General features: G+C 40.8%; 1 protein-coding gene across 2 annotated transcripts in view; it reads left to right on the top strand.

Moving 5' to 3' along the window:
* The first annotated feature begins 619 nt into the window (after positions 1 to 619).
* The window catches only part of PCCA (propionyl-CoA carboxylase subunit alpha), a 263,757-nt gene continuing 237,378 nt past the window's right edge, over positions 620 to 26,998 (top strand). For both annotated transcript variants that reach the window (XM_052705911.1, XM_052705910.1), the window contains exons 1-4: positions 620 to 729; positions 6,764 to 6,841; positions 10,029 to 10,076; positions 10,170 to 10,238. In XM_052705911.1, the coding sequence (XP_052561871.1) occupies positions 670 to 729; positions 6,764 to 6,841; positions 10,029 to 10,076; positions 10,170 to 10,238 (255 nt within the window). In that variant the 5' untranslated portion in view covers positions 620 to 669. The remainder of the gene's footprint in view (positions 730 to 6,763; positions 6,842 to 10,028; positions 10,077 to 10,169; positions 10,239 to 26,998) is intronic.

Here is a 26,998-nt window from a genome sequence, read left to right as displayed (position 1 = left end):
CGTAGAATAGCCTAGATTGAAAAGGACCATAATGATCATCTGGTTTCAACCCCCCTGCTATGTGCAGGGTCACCAACCACCAGACCAGGCTGCCCAGAGCCACATCCAGCCTGGCCCTGGATGCCTCCAGGGGTGGGGCATCCAAAGCCGTCTTGGGCAGCCTGTTCCATAATGAGACAACGCGGTGCCTGCTGTTCCAGCCCCTCCTATCCCTGACCTTTCCCCACCGCAGGCAGCCCTTCCTGCACCCAGCTGGCTGCCAGTTCCCCTCTGCGCAGTCCCGACCAGTTTCTCTCGCAGCTGCGCGGGGGGAAAGGCTTTGATGCAGCGCTGCAGGTGGCTGCTGCGCCTCAGCCGGGCCTGCAAGCGCAGCGCTGCGGAGCGACGAACGACACACCGGTGCTGCTCTACGCTGCCTGGCAACCCTGAAAGGAGCGAGCGTGCTCGGAGCCGGAGAAAAATCACGAGGATGCCACGAGATCAGGCACGCTTTCCGCGCCGCCCGCAGCAGCACGCTCAGCAGCGGGCGCGCGCTCAGAACTCGAGCCCCGGGCGCGCGGCCGCCAACCCCTCGCGCCCCCCGCGGCTGCTGGGATTGGCTGCGTGCGGCCCGGCCCCGCCCCGCCCCGCGCCGCGCCGGGTGAAAGGGTGTCCGGGAGGGCGGCAGCCATGGCGGCGGTGTTGGTGCTGCGCTACGGTGCGCGAGCTGGCCGCAGGGCGCTGCGAGAGGTGAGAGCGTGAGCGGTCGGCATTGGGGGTGGTTGGCGTGTTGCCGTGCGAGCGCACGGAGGTCTCCCCTTCTGGCCGCGTTGGGGAAGGGAGGAGTGGGAGATTCCCGTGCTGCTGCGGCGGTGGCAGGCGGCTCCCTCCGTGCTGGGGCTCGGAGCCTGGCGGGCGGTGCACGGAGCTCGCTGAGCCTTCGGGCTTGGGGGCAGCGGGGAGTCCCGTGATTCTGGCACAGCAGCGGCGTGCGGGAATGGGAAGCGGCGATGGGGGTTGAGGGCCAAAATCCAAGCCCTATGTCTGAAATCAGTGTCCAGATGCTCCATGAACTCCAGCAGTCCGGGCCGTGCCCACAGCCCTGGGCAGCCCGTTCCGTGCCCTCTGGTGCAGACCCTGTCCCTAACCCCCAGCTGCCCCTCCCCTGCTCTATGCTGCTCCTGTTTCTTCCTTCTCTGTCACTATGTTACATGTGAGCTCATGAAATCAGAGGGGCAGGATGTAACTGAAATAGCACTTTAAATGTGGTAAGGATTTCTGTGTTATTTTTGCTGTGGTATAATAGAATTGTATCTTGCAGCAAGGGGTTACTGCTTTCTCAAGGTGTTGTCTTTTAGCCACCCATTGCTCTGCTTAGCTGTGGTTATTTCAGCTGTCACAGCCCTCTTGTGTCATACTGCTCCTCTTACTTTTCCTGGAAATGCTAGAAGCTCATTGTAGAACTATACTAATGCATTTGGTGCACGTGGCTAGAAAGCCGAGGGTGTGGGATGTCTCTCCAGAAATATGACTCCTAAAATATACTGCATAAAATTATCACGTGCCTTTAGGGATTGTGCAGCTGCGTGAGACTTGTGTGGCAAGGTTTTGGTAGTGAGGGGGTTGTGAGCAGAGCCAGTGGTGCCCCTTGTCAGAGCACAGCTGGCTGCAGTTGCTCCAAATGGGCTTACTGCTGTCAGAGCTGAGCTGTGAGCAATGCTGGATGTGCTCACTGGGAGCAGATTGAAGGAAAGGAAAAATTGCTGCACAACAGCAGCTGGGAGAGAGGAATGAGGAATGTGTGGGAACAACCCTGCAGCCATCCAGGTCAGTGCAGAAGGAGAGCAGGAGGTGCTTCAGGTGCAGAGCAGCAGCTTCCTACAGTTCAGGAGAGGCCCATGGAATAGCAGGCTGTCCACCTGCAGCCCACTGTGCAGAGCAGATCTCCATGTGCAGCCATGGAAGAGCCCATGGAGCCTGAAGGAAGGCATAGACCGTGGTGTGCACCTGCAAGTCAGAGCTGCAGCCTGTGAAGAACAGTAGTGGGGCAGAAGGGCTGGAAATTAGCTTTTAGTTCTCACTGCTTGTCAGTTATTAAAAGATAATAAATTACATTAATCTCCCTTACACTGAGTCTGTTCTACCCATGACAGTAGTTTGTGAGTGATCTCCCTTTCCTTATCTGAACCCATGTACTTATTTTTCAATCATGTTTTCTCTCTCTGTTCTGTTGGGGAAGGGGAGTGATAGGGAGGCATGATGGAGTTGAGTGGTCTGTCAGTGTGAAGACATCACGGTGACGTAGGTGATTTGTGTGGTTGGGCAACCGAAGTAATTTTTAGCCCTTAATATCTCTGTGTGAAAGTCACCTTCAAGATTTCAGTCACTAGAAAACATTTAATCAGATTTGTGTGGGAATTATTAATAGGTTCTTTTATACTTTGCTCACAGGCAAATGTGATACAATGGAAGTCTTCACACTCTGAGCACTTAAAAAAAAAATAAAAATAATAATAATAATTCATAGGACTAGTAGCTGCTCACTTGTCCTTGATGACTTGTACTCTCCCATGGCAGTCAGTGAAGGACTTGTGGGAAAAAGGGTGGTGAGGAAACAGAACAGGGGATTCAGCGGATTGCTCTAATCATAGAATCATAGAATGGCCTGGGTTGGAAAGGACCACAATAATCATCTGGTTTCAACCTCCCCTCTGTGTGCAGGGTTGCCAACCAGTAGACCCGGCTGCCCAGAGATAATGCCCATATCTAATGCTTAACACTTCTGTGCCAGATTTTATGCAGAACTAATTCGGTATGGACTATAACTAAAACTTCCTTTTGAGTGCTTTGCATGTGTGAAGCGAGGAAAAAAATTTGATCTTGAAAGAAGGCAGTAGCTACTGCGTAAGGATGAGAAATGTCTTTTGATAAAGTCTTGAAACTCCAGAGAAAGTGGGGGAAAAAAAGAAGACTTAAAATGCAGGAGAAAGCTGTAAATGCAGTGTATTATGAAACCAACAGTGAACTGCTGACATTTGGCTTTTTATCAGCATGGATCAGTTTTCTAACTGCCAATCTAAATGTATGGGAATTTTCTGGGCTCTGATAAGTTGCTTATCTGTGTACACTACTGGTTTTTAAGTCATGGAAGTTACCTGTTGTTACCATATATAACCTTATGTTACCATAAGGGTAAGGAGACAGAGTGGTCACTGGTTTGGGGAGAGGAGCACAGCCCTATGCTTGTGGAATTTGGTGACTGTTTCTAGCATGTAAACCACAGACCTTCTAGAGATAAACTGCAGCACTCTTGCTTTACTTACCTCATTTCCAGGAGTAGCTGTTTGAACTTTGCAGGTAAAGCATGCTGTGCCATCTGCTTAGGTAGGACTTATTTTTCTGGATAGAAAGTTAACCTCATTAAAGTTGATGTTGATTCAAAAACAAAGTAAAAAAAAAAAAAAAAAAAAATCTTAGTTCTGAGGTACTATTCATGTGTTTTTGTTTTCTTCTATTGTCTGTAAACTTTGCATTGGTGACTCTTACATCATCGTTTTGGTGCTGTAATGTCTTTCACAGCTCTAGCCTTGCTGGAGCTATTTAAGCTGATGCTGTGAGAAACTGTTCCAACTTTCTGCAGCTGTTAGGTCTTGAGCATAAGCCATTGCCTTGCAGCTTCTGTCTCCCTCCAACTTGTCCCAATTCTGCTGTTTGAATGTCTAAATGGATAAACAGGACAGAAATCTGGCAAAGAACAGACTTTTCCCACTTCTTGTGAGTATCTTTTCAGCTGGACATATTCACTAGTCTGATTCACTATGTGACCGTGCAAACTTTTGTATTGGCACAAGGGAGAAGGTCCTTGGGTGTAAGAGTGACTTAGTGTTTAAAAACAGGCTTAGGTGTTGGGAGTTCCCTTGTTTGTAGCTCATATGCTATGTTGGCAAATGTGAGAATGTTTCCTCTCTCCCTTCTGAGAATTGTGGCAATTCCAGGCTTTATAGGAATTAAATAATTGTACATGTAATGCAGTGGACCTCACTGAACCTTGTACTGTATTTTTGTTTGTAGTTGACTTCAGAAGGGTCTGTAGTTAGAAAAGCTTGGCTGCTCAGTGATATCTGAGAGACTACAAAAGAGGGAGAGTACTTGGGGGAGGGGGAGAAGAATATTGTTATGGTTGCTTTCCTGTTCTCTGTATGTTTGATACACCCTCTATCAGTAGAACATAATTATTTTAGGACTGGTTCAGATCTGAGCAAAGGTTTGCTGTTGTGTAATTAACAGCTAAAGCAGGATGCTTTTCCAAAATAAATGCAGTGCATGGTGTTAGTACTGTGTGGGGCAAGGCTGTGATAGCAGTAGCAGCTGCAGGGAGCTGCTGCTCCGCACCTGGAACACCTCCTGCCCTCTTCCTGCACTGATCTCTGTGGCTGCAGGGCAGTTCTCTTGCATTTTTTGCTCTTCTCTCCCAGCTGCTGTTGTGCAGCAGATTTTCCACCTCTCATATTTGTTCTCCTAGAGGCACAACCAGTTGCTCATAGCTTGGTTCTGGTGGTGGCAGGTCCCGTTTGGAGCAGCTGGAGCTGTCTCTGCTTACCAAGAAGAGTAGATTCAGTAGAGGTGGGAAGCTCAAAGTCAAACTTCTAAGTTCAGAGTTGAGCTCTTGTAAATAAGTAACAGTAGTCTGTGTTTGTGGACTTTAAAGAGCTGAAACATTTATCAAATGGAGGTAACAAGCTATGGCAGTATCAGATTCTACCTGATTAATCAACTGAGCCGTGCTGGTTTCACAGGACATGAAAAGGTCACTAGGTCAAGCTGAGCCAGATATCAGTTAATATGAAATATTCTGTTAACCTTCATTTTTCTTTTGTTTGCCTTATAATGTCATTTATAAAATAGACATGCATACTCACTATCTTTAGGTTGTAGTAGTCACTAGATGTTATCAGTAGCATCAGATAAAATATGCTACAGTGTGCTTTCATCTTGACTTTCCCTATGAGTTGGCAATAGGGATCTGGAGGAAAATAGCTTTTGTGAGCTGGATTAAGGCTTGAGTTCTGAGATCTATATGTATATTTTTCCCCCCAGTGTCTTGGGGGAAATTGGGTAGTTTCCATTCCTCATTTGGTAGAGAGAAGCGGGCATACCTAAGCTAGTAGTGAATAAGCTAAATAACCATTTTGCATTAGAGATCAGTGATGGCTATAGAAACCCATTTGAGGAGGGGCTCAGTCTCTGTGCCAGCGAAGGTATAGTTAGGAATCAAGGTAGGTTTGGATATAACTGCTGTGATCTCCAGTTGCTCCTGCCTGATAGTAGATGCAATAAGTTTCTCTATAAGTATACCTACTGCTCATAAGCCTCTTGCAAAATGAAGTGACAGATGTCAGCAGTGAAGTTGTCTGACTCTTCTTGTAATGCTTGAGTGCTTGCCAGAATGTGGGAAACAGATCTAAGCTCCCTTCATCTGGAAGGGATTAAAATCCACCCGTTCTTCACTGGTCACTGAAACACTAAGTGTTTCAACCAGACCATGTGCTGCTTTGGAGGTGGAGTTTTGGGGAAGGTTCTGTCTGGATCCTTCCTTTTATACTCATCTGAGGTGCAGTTGAGGTTCCTATTCAACAGATAATTACTTAAAACTGCAAAACAAGATACCTAGGACAATGGGCAACAAAGCCTAGAAAGGAATAGGGAGATATGGTATTTAGACCTGTTACACAAGTTCCTAAATCTCATGCCAGAGAAGTGATTAGATTGAGCAATCTAAGTAACATGAGATATAAATCTCAGTTGCACTCTTAGATATGGTGTATGACCTGTATGACCAACTTCAGACTACTTGTGGTGCTACAGGCACCCCTCTTAATAGGGTCTTGGATTAGAGAGACTCACCTGCTTAACTGCATGTATGCCCTGGAGGTTCAGAGAATATGGTCTGGAAGCTGTCCTTGCTTCTCCCTCTAATGGGCGTTGGATAACAGTAGTCACTGAAGGTGCAGCTGGCATAATGGCCAGCTGATAGTTGTGGTTGCAGCTGGCAGAATTCTGATCCTAAAGGTATTTTCCTTCTTCACTGCCTGAAGCAGCTTGTGCTGTCACCTCCTCAGATGAAGAAGTGCAGAAGTGTAGGTAGTTCACGGTGTAGCATGAGTGACCTGCTAGATTATGGGATCACCTGGGAATGCTCTCGGTGGGGATGAGATGATGCTGTTGCAAAGTGGGAGAGGTGTGGCTGTGGAAAAATAAGGGAATATGAGCCTAGAGAAAATGTTTTTCTTCCTTAGATCACTGTCATCCTGGGACTGTGGTGGAAAAGACTGGGAGCCAAACTTGCTTCTCAAGCCTGTTGCTCTTTTGATAGCAGTTCTGCCCTAGTCCATTGCCTGCTGTATACTTAACAACTCCCTAGCAATGAGGGCTTCTCCCCACCCCCAGTGTGTACAAATACCTGTATGTGTGTTCTTAGAGAACTTATTGGTAAGTATTCCTTGAAACAAGAAGGAAATAGGAGGTCACAAGTTTGTGAAAAATCACTTATGGTCTGAAGAATGACTTCTGCCTAGGGCTTCTGAACTGTCCTTAGCTACTGTTTGTTGTGTGGGGAGGCAGATCCTTGCCAGCTTCCATCCACTTTGTGGGGGAGTGGAAGGAGGGGTAGGGAATGATATGGAAGATTTTCCTCAAGATGTCAGTATATGAACTGTTTCTGTCTTGCTAGAATATAGTAGCGGGAGAAAAAAAAAAGACGTGTAACTCCCTCTCTCTTCTATAGTGTGAAACGCTTTGTTCAAGACGGTGCCTTAAAACATCACATAAGCTGTATTCTGCTGTGTATGATCCAAATGAAAAGGTAAGTAGTGTAGTGCATGTTTTCTCTTTGATGTTTTACTGTAACGTTGGCATTTGACTTTCAAAGCTCTCCTCTGTGCTGCTTCTAACAAGGGCAGTTCTCCCAGTATAACCCCTTCACAGTCATTGAATTGCAGTCACTGAATTACTAAATGTTAATGTATATCTACTGAGATTGGATACTGTCTCAAGTGCATGACTTAAGATATTGAAGTGGTTAAGAGCTGGGGAAGTTACATACTAATCCGAGCATGTTTTTCTTTTGACAGAGCTATTCTTAATGTTGTACATGGTATAGGAGGTATAGGCATAAACCACCACTGCGTGTGTATGCATGTAAACATGTTCATGTAGATATGGAAAATGCAGTACTAGTAGCGTGTTTGTTAGATGGTCAGATGCACTTTGTCCAAGTTGAACTTGTTACTCGTGTGAGAGTGAAAGCTTCAGAGCTTGGATAAAGATGGATGTGTGAGGTTTGCAGGGTGTGCTAAATCCACGTCTTGGATGAGGCTGCTGGTTTTGTCTGAGTTTTCTGTCAGACTTGCTGACAGACTGATGCAGTAGCAATCTCAGCTTACAGTTGCTAGCCAAGGAAAACTTTTCCTGTGGGCGGCTGTCTTGGCATAGCTGCTGAAGTAACACGCTTGAAAAAATAATGTAGCTGGAGGTGTGCTCTTGCTAAAGGGCATGAATGCCAGTGTTTCAGCATGGACTAGCTGTATCTACCAGCATAGGTGCAATTAGTTAGGAGTGAAACAGTATTGGAAAACAGAGAAATACCAGTATGTAGTGAGAACTGTGGCTAACAAAAAATTCTCAGGAAAATTCTCCTGAAGTAATTAACTAAATTCTTCCCATATTCTCAAAGTCTTTGCTTAATCAAGGTTCTATTCCTTTTCTATAGGCGTAATTACACTGAGACAAGGTAATCACGTCTTTGATTTCTCTTAACTAAAAGCTGCTTTACTCCAGACAGTGGCTTCCATGAGTAGCTCAAGGTCTTCTCTGGCTTCTCTGCTCAGTGTTGCTGTTTTTGTAACGACTGCACTTCTAGTATCAGTCTTTTGCATACTAATTAGTGGAGATTGCATTAAAAAAAGAAATGCTGCATGCTATTTGAAGGCAGCATGTGAATAAAACTTTTTTTTAGTTGCTGGACTTAAATCTTGTTAACAGCAGAAATAAAGTGAAGTTTCTTCTTGTTAGTATTCATATTGCGGAACTGGAAAATTAAATGACAGATTCATAACATCCTAATACTGAAAGTCTTGTTTTGCTATGTCAGCATACTTGGTTAATAAAATAACTGTTACACCAAAAAGGTGTCCAGGCTGGACCTTAGCAACTTGATCAAGCTGTGGTTGTCCCTGTTCACTGCAGGGGAGTTGGACTAAATGACCTTTAAAAGTCTCTTCCAACTCTGACAATCTGGGAAACTCAATGAAGTATTTGAGTTGTTATACTCCTTACCACTAAGTATTGGCAGTTTTAAAAAAATTTCCCTTCAAGTCTATGCCTAAAGAGCTTTGGGTTCCTAGCATGCTGAAGCTGAAGTTCAGGAACAATTTCTGTTCTTGCAATGTTTGTACCTCTGATAATTGACTTAGCTTAGGAATGTTTGTGATCTATCTTCATAGGGTGCAAATGTGTCTGAGTGCTTAGCAGAGGTGTGCATTTCTTGGCAGAGCTGGCTGAGTTTACCGTGCAAGCTTGCTGCAGCTCTTGTCTTAATTTCTGTATGCTGTTACCATGGGGTAATATTCTGGAACTGATTAGCAGATGTTAGCTCAGCCCTGACTTTGAAGAAATATAGTAAATTTAGTCAAGTGCACCTTGTGTATGTCTGTTTGTTCCACCCTAGTCTGGCAATGGAAACTCCCATGGTGGTGTTACAGTTCCTTTCTCCACTCTACCTGCCCCTTCCACAAAACTGATGACTGCAGGGATAATGAACAGTTTCACTGCTGCACTGATGATGCTTCGTTTTCCCCCAGATGATATGGGAAACAGCTGTTTTAAGTAGGGGAGGTAGAGCAGCTATAGAATGTCTTGGGGTGTAGTTAGATGAAACTAATCTGGAGCAACTGTGTGCTGCCCATGAAGGGAGGAGCCTGCTGGCTTCCTGTCCTGTTTATGATTTGAAACTCAGGAGGCAGAGTAGGGCTGTTTAATTTGTGTGCTGAACTGATGCATCCTGAAGATGCATCGCTGCCACATCTAAAGTATGAAAAGCAGTGGGGTGAGTGTGCAGGGCAGGATTGTCCCTTCTGATGATGGTCTGTGTTTGATACTGAGCCTCCTTGGTTGGAAACGAACCAGTATAGCAGCAATAGTGCTTACAGCCAGGACTGAGGTTTCTACGTGGAGCTCCTCTCAAGTTTCTTAATGGAAAAATTTTGTTTAGGATGTAAGGCTGATTGTCTTCTGACAGCTTGTTATCCTCTTCTTCAGTGCTCTTATCATGCCTCTAAGATGTATTTACAGCATCAAGTGCAATGGACTGTGAAAGGTGACAGCGAATTTCACATGCCTACTAAAGTGTGACTTGCTGTTTTGTTGCACTTTGGTTGCTGCTTAATACTGAGTGTGTAATGACGTCATGATGACAGTACAGGAGTTTGCCAGGCTCCTCACGTGACTTAGCCATAATGGAGATCAAGGCCTGTACCAACTCAGCAAGAGCTGGAGGGACCACGTGGAGGTCTTTATGTGTCTGAGGTTTTGGGGGGAGAAGCCGATCCCTGGGAAGCTTGCCTCCTTTGGATATCTGGTGTGCGTTCAGCATATGCAACTTGAACGCTTCTGGGAACTGAGGCTGTTGTTTGGCAGTGCTTGTGAATGTCTCTTCCTTGAACTTGATTGTTTCCTACGGCTTTTGTGGGGTTCTAATTTCTATACTGTGCATGGTAAGGAAATCCTGGGAATGGTGATGTGAGTAGTCAACACCTTTCTATCTGTTCTGAGCCTGTGTATGTACTAGTACATATCTAGGCTAGCATACAGTTTGTGCTATACTGTTACTGATAAATCAGCAGAACCCTTTTAAACTAGGTGAACTCAGAGTTGCAGGCTTCTGGGTAAACCAGTGTTTTATTGGAAGTGGAGGAGAAAGGAATATTTTCTGAAGGGAGGGAAACTTGTAATGTGTTCATCTCTCAAGGTCGCTGTTGTTCTTTTCCCTTCAGACTTTTGAAAAGCTCCTTATTGCCAACAGAGGAGAGATTGCATGCCGGGTAAGTATGTAATCCTAAGCTTTTTCCTTTTGTAGTTTATTCTTAAGCTATTTATGTTTTCAATATTGATAGCTTTCATTTTTTGTGTGGTAGGTCATCAAAACATGCAAGAAGATGGGGATTAAAACTGTTGCCATACACAGTGACGTTGATGCCAATGCTGTAAGTACTGCTTGAATGCAAATGATAGATAGGGTTCAAGATGACTTGCAGCTATTAAGCAACCTGCCTTCATATAATGGCAGGCATGTTTGAGGTTTTGAAGCATCTTTGCATATGCCCTTTACTACACGTGCTTAAGAAGGGAGGTACTGATGAATTGGGCAAGTATTTAGCAGTATGTGGCTTGAACTCTCTGGTGCTTTGCTCATTGTAAATGTTATCTTTATGCCTCAATTCTGGGAGAGAACACAGTAACACCTAATAGGTAGTTGCTCTGTGCAGCAAGAGTGGCAGTTAACCCAAAGTTTTGTTTTGCTAATGAGCACCAAGGGTAATTAAAAATGGTTTGCGGGAGATGGAGAACTCAATATGAATGGTTCCTCTACCTGTTACCTTCAATTTATGCTTTCTGCTTGCCAGAGGAATACTCTCTCCTACCAGATAGCTACCAAGCATGCCAGAGCTGTTACATTTGATGCAGATATTGAGGTGTGTTCATCAGTGTGTCAGGAAAGTAGTTAAATGGCTCTCTAGGTAGGGAAGGTAGTTGTCTAGATGCTTACCCCTTTTTTAGGTCTTGTAGTTTTCTATGCAGCTTATTTCAAAATATCTTAATTTGGTTACAGCATACAACAGCAAGTATATTCATACTTGTCCTCTACAGTCAACAAGACTGTACATCTTATTACTTTTTGCCTGCAGGAACTGCAACAGGAGGAAGGACTAGAGGTTTTGAATTGCTTTTTGGAATTGGGAGCTGAAAACCAGTGTTACAATTTAATGGGAGAGGTCCCTAGGCAAGATGAAAGGAAAAAAAAATGTGGATTTTATGCATGGCAGGACTTAAGTTCATCAGCACTTGAAAAATTGAAGCATGAGTCGTGGAATTTAGGAAAGTTTAGTTAGGAGAACTTTGTTTTCAGATTTGAGTGAGAGATGAGAACTGTTGAAAATTTTGGACTCTGACACAGCTGTTGTCTCAGTTCTTTTGCTTGGTTCGAATAAATAAACTGTGGGTATAATAATGGTCTGAAACTAGATTATACTCAGATGAGTCAAATGAATTTCTGTGCCAAGTAATAGTTTTCTTTAGGTGCTGGAGAATAATAACACTTGCTCTGGATTTTAACTGGTAGCCAGTTAGCATAACTAGAAGCATATAGTAGCTTGTGGATTGAGAAATGATTTCTTAATAGATGGGTGTTAGGCATTATAAATCCTCATTCTTCTGGAAGCCAAGAATTAAGTGGAAATAAATACAAACTACTCAAAGTCCATGATCCTTCTGGTAAGACAGAAGCAGGCTAATGTGTACTTCTATTCCATCTTATACATATGGTATCTGCTGTTTGGATAAATGGATCTGCTGTTTAGCAGTGTTGCATAACCTTGTTTGTTGGCATGAATTCTGAAAATACAATAAAACTTCTTTAAAAAAGACAGTATGATCTTTCACCAGTTGGTAACAGGACTTGAAAAATGAATTGATCTTTCGAGTGCATCTGGATGCCTTTATTTTTATTGTATGGGCACTGCTATGAACTGGAGAGTATGGGAAACTTGAAAGTAATGCATAAAGACTGAGATAGAAGATTATAATGAGGGAATAAGAATAACAGGAAAAAGTACAACTCATGACCTTACAGAAGGGAGTACCAGTGATGTGTTACAAAGAACTGGAAATATAATAGCTATTCTGCTTCAATCTACTGTGCCATCTTAACTTTAATATATATATAGGGCGTTTAATTCATAATAGTTCATAAGAGAAAATAAATTCAAGCTGATGTCTCAAATTCAGTAAGGTATTCAGAACAGTTCATAACCTTAATGTGTCAAATGAGATGCTGACACTTTGAGTTTATGGGCAAAGATAATGCTAGCAATTCTATGAGGGTTAAGTATTGCCTGCTTAGCTTCTTTGGATCCTTACTTAGGCCAACAAATTGAGCTGTGCAACTTACGGATTAGCTGGGTGCATTGAAGAAGCTTTCAGTATTTAAGGAAAGTGAGAGAGATTGTTTAAAATGTTGTTCTAACAACATGGTATTAATACAGATACTATTGACATAAGTGGTTTCTTGGTCTAACTGTATGAGAGCTACTCCAAAACTAATGCCTTCTATTTTATTATGTTGGCCCAGAATGTCAGAGGTGGATGTTGGTTGATAATAGCAGAGACTGAGCCTTCCCATCAGTATTCCATTATGTTTTGTTGCTGTGTGACTGATGGCAACGTAGGGGCAGTCTGACAGGGAAGCGCGTGTGAAGCAAAGGGTTGTCATTAAATTCCTTAGTGCAGAAAAAGTAGCATCCTGTGACAGTCATTGATGCTTACTGAATGGTTATGGAGGCCAACCAGTGGATGTGAGCACAGTGAGGTGGTGGGTTGCATTTCAGCAGTGACAGCAGCAGTGGGTCACCTCTGCTGACGCAGATCTTTAGGAGCGTGGCATACAGGCTGTTGTTCATTGCTAGCAAAATTAATTTAATATTGAAGAATATTGTTTTGTAGCTGAGAATTTGTCAAATAATGTTATAGTGCTCTTTGTATCTGTTGTAGCTTCCATGGAAATAAATAGTAGGCATTACTTTTGGAACAACTGATGTAGTGTGTCCACCATGTCTCTTTTAATCTCTTCTTTGGGTGTGTAACTGGAAATAGCTTAATGTAATCTGACTTAATGACTAGGATATCTCCAGTCATTCACTGTTGTTGTGAATGACCTGGCCATTGCAGAGGTGTGTGTGATGGCTAGTTAGGATAGATGCGTCCAGAGGCCAAATTGTTTGACTGTGTTACTTATCATAAAGCAGTGACAAACTTGGCTTGACATACATTGTTTATTTCTGTTCAGATTGCATCAGCAGGTAACTACTTGGTTGAACCAGCAGTGGTAAGATGTCAAGCTGAAATCAGATTTGGCAGCTAATGCAACCTGCTGAATGAGTTTATAGGAGGAAAACGTTTGCTTAGTGGTGGGATTCTGTAAGAATTGTGAATCTGCTTATTTTTTTAATGCTGATAATCACTGGAACAAAGGCAGAAATAAATGTAAAGGTTCAGTCACCAGCCCATCCTAAAGCTATTTGTCTTTACTAAGAATAGTGGGACCTGATTTCAAGTGATGAGTATACAGGGACTGTTTACAAAAATGCTTTTTAATGAAGTGTTTAAGAACATAATGATTTGAAGTAGGTAAACTGCCTGTTTAGAAGGTGGAGCAACCTCTGAGATCCAGTAAAACCCCTTATTACCTTACCTGTGTAGCTACTTACTGAAGTGTGGGTAGTCTGATATTCTTGGTACCAATTCTCTTGTACAAGTAACTTTAAAAGTCAGTCTTCTGCATCTTTCTGGCTTTCCTTTCTGCCATTCTGGTTGAAAACAATTGAAATTGAAGTAGGGCAGCTTTGGTGTGCCTATATAAAAACTCACAAAATAAGACAAACAAAAAGCCCAAAACACAAAGCATCTAGCAATTCAAACTCTTCAATACAGCTTCTTGTTTATTCCCTATCCAGTGTCATATGCTTAAATGATTCTAGTAGGTACTTTCATTGGTGTTTGTGTAGAAATGATATATTTACCTGTAAAAGTGTTGATTTTTTTTTTTTTATTCATTTGCTGGTGAGCTTTTACTCCAAAAGCTTCACTCTGAATGACTTTTTGGAATTCTTCCATTTAATATGCAATTAAATGTTTCAATGTAAGAACTGACACATCTTTGTAGAGTTGAGTGTTAAATGGAAGTGGTGGGAATAGCTGAAATATATACATGCTTTGAGTGAAACTACTTTTGTTACTCCAGATTTGGTTGCTACAGAACAAAGGCAAAAGTTCTGTGTGCTGTTAAAGCAGTATTCATTTTGACATCCCAAATGTACGTCTTAATAAAGGTAACTAGGCTAGGAAAGTACACGAGAATTTTGACCTCAAGAAGTTAAAAACTGTAGCAACTTGTGTGCAGAAAGCAGCAGAAAGGACTGTACTAAATTGGGAATATGGCAAAAATTGAACAGCCTGCTGAGTGCCAGCTAATGCTTATTTGAGAGAGGGAAATAAAGAATAAAATACAGTCTGGTTCACTTAAAAAAAAAAAAAAATCTGAAGTATTCCTATAGGCTAAAAACAAGAATTGTTATGCTGATAGGACAGCAACATTAAAGCTTAAAAGGATGTAAGTGACATCAGGGGTTTGTGAGTTACTGTGCATTAATGTGAAGTTGTAGGTAGCTGGAAATTATATTAAATGGGATTGGATTACATTTACACTGCCTAAGGGATTTGAATGAGCAGAAAGATAATTTTTGGTGTTATTTATGCTGTAGAAAAGAAGTTGCTGCTTTAACAAATGTCCTGAAGTAAAATCAGCATAGTTTAGGGAAGAGCAATCTGGCAAGATGACTGAGACACTCTTAGAGAACAAAGATGCCCATGAGGTGCTGTGTATGTTCAGGAAAGTAGGTTGCAATTTGTGCATTTTAGAGTCTTGACAGTCTTGGTTAATGCTCTGTATTTTATGATGTTTTGGGGAAGAGCAGGAAAGAAGCTGACAAACTGTGCAAAATGCTACTTTTTCTTCAGAGTTCAAATTGTGAAGCACTAATTCTTTATACGTGGGTATGTAAGGAGCAATAGAATCTGGACATTTGAATTTAATGCAAACATCTGGGATTATTTTTGGGGTGAGAAAACAAGCAAAGAATTTTCAGTGAAAAAAGAGTAATGGTATGTACTTTTTTTCCCCCTGAACTGATCGGAATAGAGGGTTAGGATGAAAGAGCCTCCTCAACCATAAATGTAACACTGATGGTGCAAACATTGTCGAGGAAAGCTAGAGAACTATTGTAGTGCCTAATGTAATCAGCTAAAAGTATGATAAATGAAGAACAGGCTTTCACTAATTGGATCTGAACAAAAGAAGGTATAGCATAAAGCAGTGAATGAGATATAATTTTATTTGGCATTTTTTAACACAGCAGGGATTCTATAGCCATATGAAGCAATGAACTATAAATGACTGAGAAAATCCCATGGGAAAGTAATGTAAACTACTAAAACTTCATGGAGTACTGGGCAGCTGGTTTTGCCCCTTTAATGCAATTTTTCTGTCATTCACTAGGCTTCAGGTGTTAGAGATGTTTGTGCTTACAGTCTTTTAGTATGCTAAGTGTTTAACTTTTGAGAAATACCTTTTTCTGCTGGATACTATAAAGGCAAAAATGATGCAAATGCTTTTATTGATGTAAAATTGCACAGTATTCATCTGTTCACATGAAATCTTGGTCTTTGAAGGAAAATGGGGGGGGGGAGGGGAAATCCAAGGATGTATAAACTGAAAACTTGTAATGCAAACTTATCTTTTTGTCTGTAGCCATATTTCAGAAGGCAGTAGAGAAGAAGGTTCTTTAGGGGAAATGCGAAGCTGATTAAGTTTGTAAGCTGCTATAGCAAGTCTGTATTGGGTGGAATGAATTTGGGTGAACAAGCTGAGCTTTTGACTTAAACAATAAAAACATAACTTAGAAGATTTTTTCCCTACAGCTTAACAGGATGTCTGTTCTTTGTTCTCAAGAAATGTGGTTGGCAAAAAAAAAAAAAAAAATTATGGGGGGATGTGGATTGTATTAATCTTTAAAAAAAAAAAAATCACCAACACTATTATATTGAAAAGTTTATCTGAAACTGAGAAGATTTCTTTGCTTGTAGCTGACTGACATACAGAGGTTTCACAGAGTAGATGAACACTGACTTTATTGTTGATTGCTTCTGTAAATATACAAAACAAATCTGTCATCTGCTACAAAAATGGTGATTCAAGCGTTTTAGAATCATAGAATCAGAAGATGACTTGCGTTGGAGGAGACCTTAAAGATCATCTAGTTCCAACCCCCCTGCTGTGGGGGGTGTTGACAGCTCATTGCCTCCCAATGGCACTTTGTTTGTGCTCAGATAACCTGAAGAGAGATCTACTTCAAGTACCTATAGGAGAAGAAAACGCTCATGTTTTGTCTTGTTCAAGAACATGTTTTCCAGACTGATATCTAAAGTGTACAGAGGGGACTCTCTGCTCCCATGCACTGCATCTGGAGCACTCAAGTGCTAATAAGTGGTGCAGTGTAAGAGTGTGCCAGGACATGCAAAGGGAGCACTAGGGTCAGGTTTGTGGTTGGTGTTCTGCTCTTTCTTCAATATTTGTCTTATATTACAGCTAAACCATACATAATAAAGTCAATTGTCTTTGTCTTCAAAGATAAGGCAGCGTGCTGCTAGTTTCTGTACAAGAGGTGGTGGAAATGTCAATTATTCTGTCCCCTTGCCTTACTGAGTTAAATAATCAACACTTGCGTAAGGCATGAGATGTTGGTATTGATCTTCCTGTGAATATCTCTGTGGGAGGAGCGTAGTTTTATTCAAAACTGTGTCTTGTCTGCCAAGCACAGACTGCTTTTTCTTTTAAAACTGTATATAACTTCTAAGTGAATGAGTGGAGGCTGCTGCTGATAAAGAAATACTTGATTTTTGTTGGCTTGTAGAAGCTTAAATTTCTCCTAAAATTATGTAACTTAGTGGGGCTCACTAGAGCTCTAAGGTCGAGGTTTCAGGCTGTTCTCCAAAGACTATGCATTTTAGTCAGTGATAGGATGGCACAAAATGCGTATAACCTTTGGAATAAGGACAAACACATTCCTTTTGTGTTATTTGGTGGCTAAGATAGTGCTACTTGGATTTTGGATGAAGGTGTTATGTTGAGCAGAAGGCTACAGAACAGAAAGCTTTAGGCATCATGGTGCACACCTTTTGGGATACTCCTTGAACGTGGGAAGTGTGTATTGGAAGGAGGGAGTTGAACTGAAATCATCTGGTCTTTGTGAAGAGTTATTTAATTACCAAATTTCTTATATGAAGGACCAATACACAGATTAAAATTAATTTCTTAACATAAAGCTCATTTGGAGGAAATGGTTGGTCTTAGGATGACAAGATGCAGGAATTTGGTCACAAGCTAGCTGTGATTTGAATGCCCAGTTGTCTCTGCAGCAGTAAACTGTATCTGTGTTTCTGTGGGTACTGATATCTGCCTAGAGTGAAGTGATTGATCTGTATAGTGTCCTTGTTGTCTGCATCTTAGCTGTTATGCATTAGGTCCTGTTTGCTACTATTGACTTGGTGCCCATCAGTGGTGATGTGATATATTTGCTGAACTGTATATTTTGAGTTTTGCCTGGAAAATAATCTTATAGCTGTTCTCATGCTCAAGGCTTGTAACTTAAACGCTGATGTACACTTGCCTGAAGCTGCTGTAGTTGCTAGATTGCATGGTTTTGCCTTTCTGGGCATTTTTCTGACCTTGTGTTGCTTCAATGCTTTGAATGTACCAGGCACCTTCTTTGTCAAGTTAATGTTTTCTTCTGATTTAGTATGCTAAAATATTTCAGTAGAATGTCTGATAGATGCTGGAGCCTTTTATTGAAAGGAAGATGAGTTTGGAGTAGGTCAGCCATCAGTTAAGCTGACCTTTGCTGCTGTGCTGGCTGCAGGACTCTGACCTGTTTGGAGAGAGCGCCTCGACCTTAGAGTCCTGGCAAACAGCCTGGGAAGGGCTGAAGCCACTAGATTGCTCAGCTTTGAGAATGTATGGCTTTTGTTGTTGGGGGAATGAAGAAGTGGCAAACAGCTCCTTCCTCTATAACCAGCATGGCTTGATGACACTGCTTGAAACTGGCAGTTCTGGATCAATGACTCCTGCTGCCATAATGCTGGCTCAGACCTACTGCTGATTACAGTGAATTGCTTTCCAAAAGTCCACTGGTGTGAACCTGTTCTTGTTTATTTTGTTTGTGCTGATCCTTGGTTCTTTCCCAAGATTGTGCTGGCAATTGCAATGTTTATTTATTTATTTATTTATTTTTTAAAATGAAGATAAACAATGTCAGCATGACCAAATTAGCTATACTGTGTACCTTTCTGAAAGAGGTTAGTGGAGTGGTGCATGATATTCTGCTGCCTCACCTCCTTGGAGATGAGAAAAGGTCCTTGGAGCCTTCCCTTCCTTTTGAGGCTCTTTGAATGTCCTGTCTCTATCCTGTTGTCTTCCTTCACCTAGGTCTTCAGCAGCAACTTTTTCACTGCGCTGATTCACTTCTGCTGCTTTTGTGGTTTATATAGTCCAGCTGTGCTATTTGCTATCAGCTGTGGTGTGTGCATTCAAGTATGCACATATGAACAAGCACTTTCCAAGTGCTACACATGAGCAATGCTGTTCAGTAATCTTATTTCTTATCTGTGTGGGTGTAATAATTAGTTAGCAGGCCTTGGGCTGAATTTCCCTTTACTATTAGGGCTCACAGGCAGAGATAAACCCAAGCAGTATTTGTGAATAGTTTTCAGAAGTGCTTGGGGTATAGCCACTTTGAAATTACACTGTATACAAAGAATATTTCTTTCCCATTCTTACCTCTCTATCTCCTGTGTACCTGACATTTCTGTTGGCACCAGTATTTGTGCAGTCTTTGGTAAATGGATCCTGGCTGCTTATCTGTCCCGAAAGAGTGCAAAGAAAAGAAATGCAGATCAGTAAACAGCTTCATGAATGCTGTGGTTGATGCTATCTGAACATGTGTTTGGGACCAGCAGAAAGGAGACTGCCTGCTCCCACTTGTCTTTTGTGAGACATTACAGATTACTGATTTAAGGTAGTATGAGCCTGTATCTTTGATACCTGTTTCCTTCCCTGCTCCTTCTTCCCAGCACTGACTTGTGTGGTGGGACTGTTGAAGAACTGGTTAGGAAGTGGAACAGTCTTTTAAAAGTCCTTGAGTGAATGTATATATCACTGTTTTAATTGGTATTGTAGCCTTAGGTTATACTTTCTTGTTTTTATAAAGCATCATTCTTTCATTTGGTTGCTTGCAGTAAGACAGTCTTACAAGTTTGAGGTGCTCTTGCTTTTACCCTTCATTACTACTGAATTCTAAGTAGTAACTACAATCATTTGGCATTTGTTTCAAATGCATATGGTGATGGTTATTTAAAAGAAACTATATCTTCTGATCTTGTCTAGTATTGGGGGAAATTGGAGGAACAGTGATCATATGAAAGTCATATCTACAATAATAACTTGTTACTGGGAAATTGTGTCAGTCTGTCAGTATCCTTAGAATAAGTGAACTGTTCAAAATTGAATTTATAAAATCCTCTTTAAATTACTTCATAAAAAAGCTTTTCACTGTTTTTATGATTGCTTTATAAATATTTTTCATAGAGATGTGGTATTCTAGATAACTCAATAGCAACTGCCTTTTCTTACCTCATGTGAAACGTACATATTTGTTTTCCTTGATGCCTGCATACATATGAACGTTTTCCTACCAGCTAGGCTGATCATGCCTCACAACTGTAACTATCCATAAATGGAAATTTATTGTTAGAAAGGCCCTCAAGTTTCTGTCAGGTTGGCAGGAAGCACATTTGAGAATGCATGAGTAAGCAAGTACAGTGGAAAAAACTGATTTTCATACTAGTGCATTCAAATTTTTGGTTTTTTTTTTGTCTGTAAAAGATCTTTAAGTGTCAAGAGATATAAAACTTCTATTTGCTAATGAGATGTTTTTTGTATCTTGGTTCACTTGAGTAGTGAAAGCCAGATATGTCATAATATTTGGTTTGGTACTTGTCTCTTAGTGTCTGGCTAAAACTGAATCTTTGAGATCAGTATAGTCATCTTTCAAGCTTAATTTTGGATCTTCATTGGGAATTGATAAAGCAATGTTTCTAAATGATAATATTATTAATAGGTGTTTGAAATTGCTTCCAAAAAGGAGTTTTTTAACAGCTTGTAGGTTTTTTTTTTTTTTTTTAAATCAAAACAAGTGCCTCCCAACTTCCTGAAGGGAGGTTGTGGTGAAGAGGGATTTGGCCTCTTCTCCCAGGCAATGAGCAGGACACGGGGCAATGGCTGCAAGTTGTGTCAGAGCAGGTTTAGGTTGGACATAAGGAAGAACTTTTTCTCTCAGAGAGTGGTCAGGCACTGCAATGGCTGCCCAGGGAGGTGGTGGAGTCGCCGTCCCTGGCAGTGTTCAAGAGGTGCCTGGATGAGGAGCTGCAAGATGTGGTTTAGTGCTTGTGGTGGCAATGGTGATGGGGAGACGGAAACGACCTATAAGATCATCCAGTCCAACCAACCTTGTGATTCTATGATTCTAAGTACGTATAGAAACACAAAACCAAAATCACTAATTTCACTATCATAATCACTAAACGTTTTTCCAATTTGTCTCCATCTTGCTGTACTAATCAGGCATTAGAAATGTATTCTGAGTCTGTAATTATGGATTTGATGTGTAGTGTTGCATTAACTGCTTGTGGCTTCTTTGTAGGTGGTGTTTAATAGTGGCTCATCTGTTGAGTAGTAATGTATGGGACCTTGTAAGGTAGGACATTGGAAGTTGTTCAAGTGCAACTTTTTGTAATGTGGGCTCTTGGCACTCTTGCAGCTCAGTTTGCTTGTGCATGCCATCTCCCTTGTTGCTTTCTGTAGTAATGGAACATCAGCTACTGGGAAGCGTGTCTTTAAGGCTGACCTGTTATAATTTTGTTCTTGCCCATTTTATTCCATACACAGCTTCCGAAAGCATTGGTTGAGAAGCAAATACAGATTGGGTATGATGCTGATAATACCTGTTGGGGGCAGTGGATGATAATCCTTTGAAAGGAGGGAGTGGGAAGGGAGGAGGACACAGTTCTTCATCCTTTCTTCCACGTGAATTGTTTGAGATGCCTGACTGGGGCTGATATGTACTCTTCCTTTATGATACTTGAGGACTGTTTTTTTTTTTTTTTTTTTCTTCCCAGTAATATAAAAGTCCTGGTCTCCAGGTAATGCTTATCCTACAAAATCTGTTATGAAATCATTAATTTTGTATTCCTTTCCCATTACATTTCCTTTGTAATATTAGATCATAATCAGGGGGCCATGGCTCTTTAAGTGCATGCAGCGATGGGTGCAGTGAACACCCATCTTGGACGTCAGGTCCCACAATAACACAACTGTTTGAGAATGGCTCCCTGCAGGAGTGGAATGTGAATGGAAGCTGAGGCAACTGTGTTGAATTGCATGCAGGTAAGATCCCACTGAGCACTGTGGGATATTGGCACGTGGCCAGTGATTGCAGTTAGTTTGTGGTGTTGCATTAAGAACAGGTCTGACTAGGTGATCTTCCAGACCATGTTGGTTGGCACTTCTTTTGACAGACTTTTCTCAGTGTGTTACAGCTGCTTGCTTAAGGATCAGGTGACTTGCCAAGCTATGGATACTGTGATGCTTCTCTACTTACCTTGGCAGGCGTTGTTGTCTCCTGAGAATTAAAAGAAAGGTAAAGGGAAGTGGTCTCAAACAGTGTATTACTTTTCCAGTTCCTTGGTATTCAGACTACTCACTTCTAGTGTTTTGTGATGTTCTACAGTAGAAGTTCTGAAGGATGCTGTTAAATGACATTTATTAAAATCTGTTCATGTCTAATATGGCCAATGAATGAAAATCAAAATCTGTTAATATCTAATATAGCCAATGAATGAAAATCTGTGTGCTTTAGTACTGACTTAAAATGTTCAGTTATTTAGCAGCATAGATATCAGACTATCATTTCTTTTAGGAGTTGACTTCCTCCACTGATTTAAAATGCTGAATAGGTAGCTTGAAAGGTAACTTGTAAAAGTTTATGAAGAAAAGCTTTATTCAAATAGAACCTCCATTCTCTTAGGGAAATTTTGTTTTGTCTTAATAATATGGGTATGTAAATGTTTGTTGGTAATTCTGATCTTGTTTCTCTGTTCTTTTGGCACTGTCTCCCATGACATCCTTGTAAGTAAGCTTAGGTAGCATGTGGTGGGTGAGCAAACAGTGAGGTGGATTAAGAACTGGCTGACTGACAGAGCTTAGAGTGTTGTGATCAGCAGGGAAGAATCTAGTTGGAGGCCTGATGGCAGATGAACTTCTTTATTGTGAGGGTGACAGAGCTCTGGAGCAAGTTGCTCAGAGAGGTTGTGGAGTCTCCTCTGGAGATGGTCAGTACCCTCCTGGGTGCTTTTCTGCGTAGCAAGGGAGTTGGATTAGAGCTCCCTTCCAACCTCTGTGGTCTTTGATAATGCATGTGTGGTGAAGAGTCTAGTTTAGTGACTACAGGAGAGTCTTCCTGAGCCTCAGTCAGACTTCGCTGGGGACCTTGCATCAAATGGAGATTGTGTGCATTTAGCAAGAAATCGGAGATCCTTAAAGCTTGTGTAGTACAATTTCTTTCAAACATAATTTCAAATTGATGCTTATCCATTTGCATGTATTGCCAATGCTGCATTTCCGAAGGATACTTTAGGAGTAATATCAGTTACATATAACTGGTTATGATATTCCCTGTAGAAGCTGTTCCATGACCTTATTACTTCCTTGGTAAACTCTGTTGTAAGTGTGAAGGAAAAGCAGCTTTGAGCAGATGAACGTATGTTAATCATTAATTTGTGACTGCTGGCAAGATTAATATTTAGAAGTACATGGAAGAAGCGTACATGTGGTCATCCATGTCCTGGTCTGTAACAAATGCTTGGTGCTATTCTTTGAGGCTGGCAGTAGGAGCAGTAGTGGAGTCCTCACAAGTAAGGAGGAATTCTGTGGCTGGGTTGCTGAATTGCAGATGAAGGAGCTGCAGGAAGCAGGGGAGCTGACTGCAGGGTTGTGGAGGACAAACACTGGCGGGTTCTTTTGCATGCAATCTGTGGAGCCAAGAGCTTTGTTAGAGGCTATCCTAGAATAAGTAAAGAATAGACTCAGTATAGGAAAGGCAGTGATTTCTGCAAGCAGACCGCACTGTGAATGTCTGCTACAAACCTGATAAAAAGATGAAAAAACCTGCTTAAGAAAACTGAAGGAAGTCTTGTTTTCATGGACTCTAGTATTAATGTGGGATTTTTAGCTATCCTGATAGTTGCTGGAAACAGAAATCCATTCAGGACTCTCGAAGTCTACTTCTCCCAGGATAAGTAAGACAAATAGTAGAACTACAACCTTGGACTTCAGGGGATTTGACCTTAGCATCAGTGCTATGTATTGACAGTGAAAGGAAGGAAGAGGAAAACTATGTTGTTGAGCAACCTCATAATGACTAGGTGTATGGCAAAATATGAGATAATCAGTGCTTTCTTTGCTTTGTCCTTTTCTGAGAGGATCCAGTCCTAGGCTCTCAGGTCCCTGTGCCTAGCTGCAGTACTAAGTGGAGTAAAAGATCAGATGGATATCAAGCAAACAAAATAGATGTAGGAAAGTATGGCCTTGGATGGGATTCATGTGAGAGAGGTGAGGGAAGGAGGTGATTTCAGTGGGAGACTGCTGTCTTTTTGAAATGTCATGTTGTTATGGGAGATTCCCAATCACTGGGAGGAAGTAATTGTTACCTACTCGTCTTCAAGACAGGAGGATCCAGAAGATTGCTGAAATAGAAATTGTGTGCAAAATTGGATTGGTTCTAGAAATCCCTTCCAGCTGCAACCACAATTGTTTGCTCAGTGCTTTTTTAAAATGAAGCACTTTTAAATGTGCGCCATCACTTCGTGCAAGTAGAAGCCAAACATAGAATTTATGAGTTAACTACATATCCTACGTATTGTCACATTTTTTCATTTTTTATAGCAGGCATGTCCAACCTGTGGGCTGCATGCAGTCTGGCACAGCTTGCAGTGTGCCCCATCCTCTGCTGCTGCATCACAGTTGTGACTGCACTGCTGAGTGCCCAAGAACATGAGGAGAGTGCAGTGCTGACTAATAATATGGCAATAGGATTAATTTGCAAGGAAATCATGGCAGTTTTCAAATATTACAATTTGAGAAGATGTTGTATGCAGAAACACGCTGCCAAATTTGTCAAATATACCAAGAAGTGCTTTATAAGGACAAAATAGTGGAACTGAAAGTCTGCCTCCTCAACAAAATCTGTTTTTAAACAGAAGTTGAAACTCAAATGAGCTCTAATAAAAGCTAGCTACTTGACAACAGATCAGACTTCAACTGTTTCCTGATGATGAGTTTAAGCAATGTATGGAAAGCGTGGCAGATGTAATGTGTCCTGATTTAAAAATAAAAAAAGTTTCTAAAACCAGACTATAGCCAGGAAATTGAAGAAATAGGAACATCTGTAATGATAGTGAAGCTGCTAATTTCAAATTTTATGCTTTGGTGATAGATGGAAGTACTGCTGCAGTTGTGGCTCAACTTGCCATTTTCAGTAGAGATTCATAATGAATCTAATGTCACTGAAGAAGTGGTTTCTTTTATGCCATTAAAAGACAATATCTCTCAATTTGTATTAAGAAATGAAATTAACATTGAAATGATGTTATTTAACCTTTGTCACCATATCTGGTATAGACACTGATGGTTGGTTTGGAAAAAAAAAAAAAGGAACTTATAAGATAGCAGATGATGGAGTTACCTCTGACAACTCATGTTTGAAATATCACTGGATTGGACATTGAGAAAAATCGTGTGAAAGCTTTAAAAATGTCATGCAGATTGTCATCAGGACTGTGAATTTCATGAAGTCCAATGGACTGAATCATCACTAGTTCAAGGAATTCCTTGAATGTATGGATGCTGATTAGGGGAGTCGTCATCCCGTTTTCTGAAGGAAGTCAGAGTAAAATGCTAAAATGTCTCTATGATTTGTGAAATAAAATCAAGTCTTTATGAAACCAAAAGGAAAATGTGTGTCAGAATGTGGAGATTTATCATTTTTGGTGGATTTGACTGTTCATGTAAATGAGTAAAACGTTTTCAAGGTGAAAATTAACTTATCTGTGCTATGTTTCAAACTGTAACAGCATTTGAAATGAAACTTAATTTATGATGAGCTCAAGTTATGGCAAGTTATGTAGTGCATTTTGATACATTGGCTAAACACAGTCCTGTGAACAGCAAAATAATATGCAGCCATGCTTTCTGTTTTGATAAAGGAATTTGAAAAGATGTTTCAGGACTTATAATAATGATTTCTTTTAAAATTTGTGATTCCATTTTCAATTCACATAAATACATCACCGGAGAACTTGTTTATTTTGTTTGTACTCTTTGTGTACTTTGTGAAATGTTAAATTTTTTTGTTAGAATCATGGAAGCCACTGTGAAGTCTCCATTTTTTTTAGTTTGTGAGTCCGTTTTTCTAATGCCACCTGTGACACTTAATTACAGGATAAATTGAGGTTGAAATATTAAGTGCTGAATTTGAAGTCTTGAGTTTACAAGACTACAGTATGAATATGGATTCTGCTGTTGTATTTCCTGTAATTTACAGATACAAAAGGATATCTTTAATCAATCCTAGCTTCTACTCTTTAAAAAAAAAAAAAAAACAAAAAACAAAAACACTTTAGTTATATTTAGTTGAACTGTAGCTTTAAATGTCACTTCCCTGTATGTATGTATGTAATGTGGGGGAGATTTATAGCTCTACAAATATTTTTTAAAGGTAATAACTTGAATTTTAATGTTGAATCCTATTTTGTCTTTGATGCAGTTACAGTAAAGTGTAACTTGTATTTTGTTTCTACTTGCTGAATGTTCTGAAGAATTTTTTACAATCAGCCTTGAATATGGGTTAAATTAAGCTTCAAGTGTTGTTCTGTGGTTTTTTTTTTCCCCCAGTGTCTTGAGAGCTCGAGATTGACAGATGAACTTGTAAGCTGTAAGCTCTGTGGAACTGATGCTTGTTGACAGCAGTTTCCTATCTACTTTTTTCTTTTCCATACTGGAAATATCATAATTCTCCCACAAGTTAACTTCAGTAACTTAACAGAGAAAGGTATTTTTTTAATAGGTGGCCTTACTTGAATGGATTCAGCAAGTGCTTTCCCCAAATTCTACAACTTGCTTCCATATGAATCCTTTTTGCAGATAATTTTCTTTTACAAGTTAGCCAACACAAACAAGAATGTGCTCTTTGTGTGAGTTCTGTAAGTTCATTTTTTTTAAAATTTGGCACAACATGAATAAATGACGTGGCTGTATTAAAAGATTTTTGTAAAGTAATCATCATAGCCCTAACATGTGGAGATTGCAACAAAGTTTCTGATTTGAAGATATGCCTTTTAAATGAAGTTTTCATCTACTAGAACATCACCGATTTCCACCAGCTGAACTAAAGCATACAATCACTGTTTCAGTTTTCTGCCCTCCACAGATTTCTGTGGGTGAAGCTGACTCATTAACTAGCATTCTAAATTCACTTGGGCAGGCAGGCATGCCTATGTATTCTTTGCGCCAATATTCTTTCCACAAAATCAGATTTCTTCTTTGAATTTTACAATTTCAAGCAGTTAAGTCAACGGTGGCCTTGTCAAGGAGCAAGTAGTAAGACTATATGTTCTTTAAGAAATAACTGTACTAAGTTTGGGGTGAATGAGGCTGTTTCTGTTCTTAAGCTAAAGTGAAGACTAACACATTTTCATACAAAGTTTATTAGTGAGCAACTGTTCTAAAACTTGCTGGTCTGATTTTCTTTCTTAGGAATTCTATTTCAGTAAACCAAGCCAATAGTATTAGTGTTGTCCCCATCTAGTGGCCTGTCTCAAAATCTAGGAAGAAAAGCACTGAGGTCGCATTCAGAGGGGAGGGAAAAAAAATCCATTTTGCTCATAATTTCACCCAACTTGATGTGCCCTATGGTTCTTTATTGTATTTTGTTGCCCACAAATGCAGTATTTCAACTTTCAGGGA

Source organism: Tympanuchus pallidicinctus, unplaced genomic scaffold (assembly GCF_026119805.1).
Source record: "Tympanuchus pallidicinctus isolate F22 unplaced genomic scaffold, pur_lepc_1.0 scaffold6, whole genome shotgun sequence".
Taxonomy (NCBI): Eukaryota; Metazoa; Chordata; class Aves; order Galliformes; family Phasianidae; genus Tympanuchus; species Tympanuchus pallidicinctus.
This window is presented reverse-complemented; position numbering and strand designations above follow the sequence as displayed.